A 1,179-nucleotide genomic window follows, 5' to 3' on the forward strand; every position below is an offset into this window, starting at 1 on the left:
TTGGACGTGAGTGAACTCTTGTGTGTGTTGTGTTGTTGGAAGTGAGTGAACTCTTGTGTGTGTTGTGTTGTAGGACGTGAGCAAGAGTGTTGTGTTGTTGGACGTGAGTGAACTCTTGTGTGTGTTGTGTTGTTGGAAGTGAGTAAACTCTTGTGTGTGTTGTGTTGTAGGACGTGAGCAAGAGTGTTGTGTTGTTGGACGTGAGTGAACTCTTGTGTGTGTTGTGTTGTTGGAAGTGAGTGAACTCTTGTGTGTGTTGTTGGAAGTTTAGTTGAGAGCAATAAGAGTCGTTTTGAGGCTCGGTGATCACAGTAAGCGAAGAAGGAGAAGAAGGAATGAAAGAAGGAGAAGAAGGAATGAAAGAAGGTGGAGAAGTAAAAACAGAGTTCTTGTTGCTCATGTTCCTCTAAATATCATTGTTCATTTTTCTGTTTCTCTCAACATTGACATTCATGTTTTTCTGAAGATTAACATTCATGTTTTTGTTTCTCTAAAGATTGACACTCATGTTTGTTTCCTTGAACATTGACCATTGACACTCATGTTTATGTTTCTCTGAAGATTGACAATTGACATTCATGTTTATATTTCTCTAAAGATTGACACTCATGTTTATGTTTCCCTGAACATTGACCATTGACAATCATGTTTATGTTTCTCTGAAGATTGACAATTGACATTCATGTTTATGTTTCTCTGAAGATTGACAATTGACATTCATGTTTATGTTTCTAAAGTTTCTCTGAGCATAGACATTCATGTTTATGTTTCTCTGAAGATTGATATTCATTTTAATGTTTCCCTGAACACTGACAATTGACATTCATTTTTGGGTCAAAATAAATTGATATAATTTGTATAGCTAAGCACTGTCACTTTTGCTTCATTGAAGTAAAATAGCAGCTGTGTACGTTATTTTTATTTTCTGAATGTATATATTTTTTTTTTAACTGAATGTGTTTTTTGTTGTTTTTTTCTGAATAAATTTTTGTTAAAACTGAATATATATTTTTTTGTACTGAATGTGTTTTATTTTTTACAGAAATTTCGTAAAATTTTTTTTTTCCCTTTGTGTTCTGCTTCAGAGGAAAAGAGGCCAAGATGAGAGAGTTTTATGAGAAAGTTTTTCCCGAGATCAAGAAGCAGAGAGAGGAAAAAGAAAGGTGAGTTTGGGGGGGG

The 1,179-nt window shown here is 34.4% G+C and overlaps 1 protein-coding gene across 1 annotated transcript in view; it reads left to right on the top strand.

Annotated features, from left to right (window-relative positions):
• The window catches only part of LOC101845486 (hornerin), a gene marked incomplete at its 5' end in the record, with an annotated part of 51,073 nt that overhangs the window by 9,619 nt on the left and 40,275 nt on the right, over positions 1–1,179 (top strand). The window contains 1 exon segment of the mRNA XM_013086264.1: positions 1,086–1,163. Coding sequence (XP_012941718.1) covers positions 1,086–1,163 — 78 coding nt within the window.

This window comes from Aplysia californica, unplaced genomic scaffold (genome assembly GCF_000002075.1).
Source record: "Aplysia californica isolate F4 #8 unplaced genomic scaffold, AplCal3.0 scaffold00449, whole genome shotgun sequence".
NCBI classification, from domain to species: Eukaryota; Metazoa; Mollusca; class Gastropoda; order Aplysiida; family Aplysiidae; genus Aplysia; species Aplysia californica.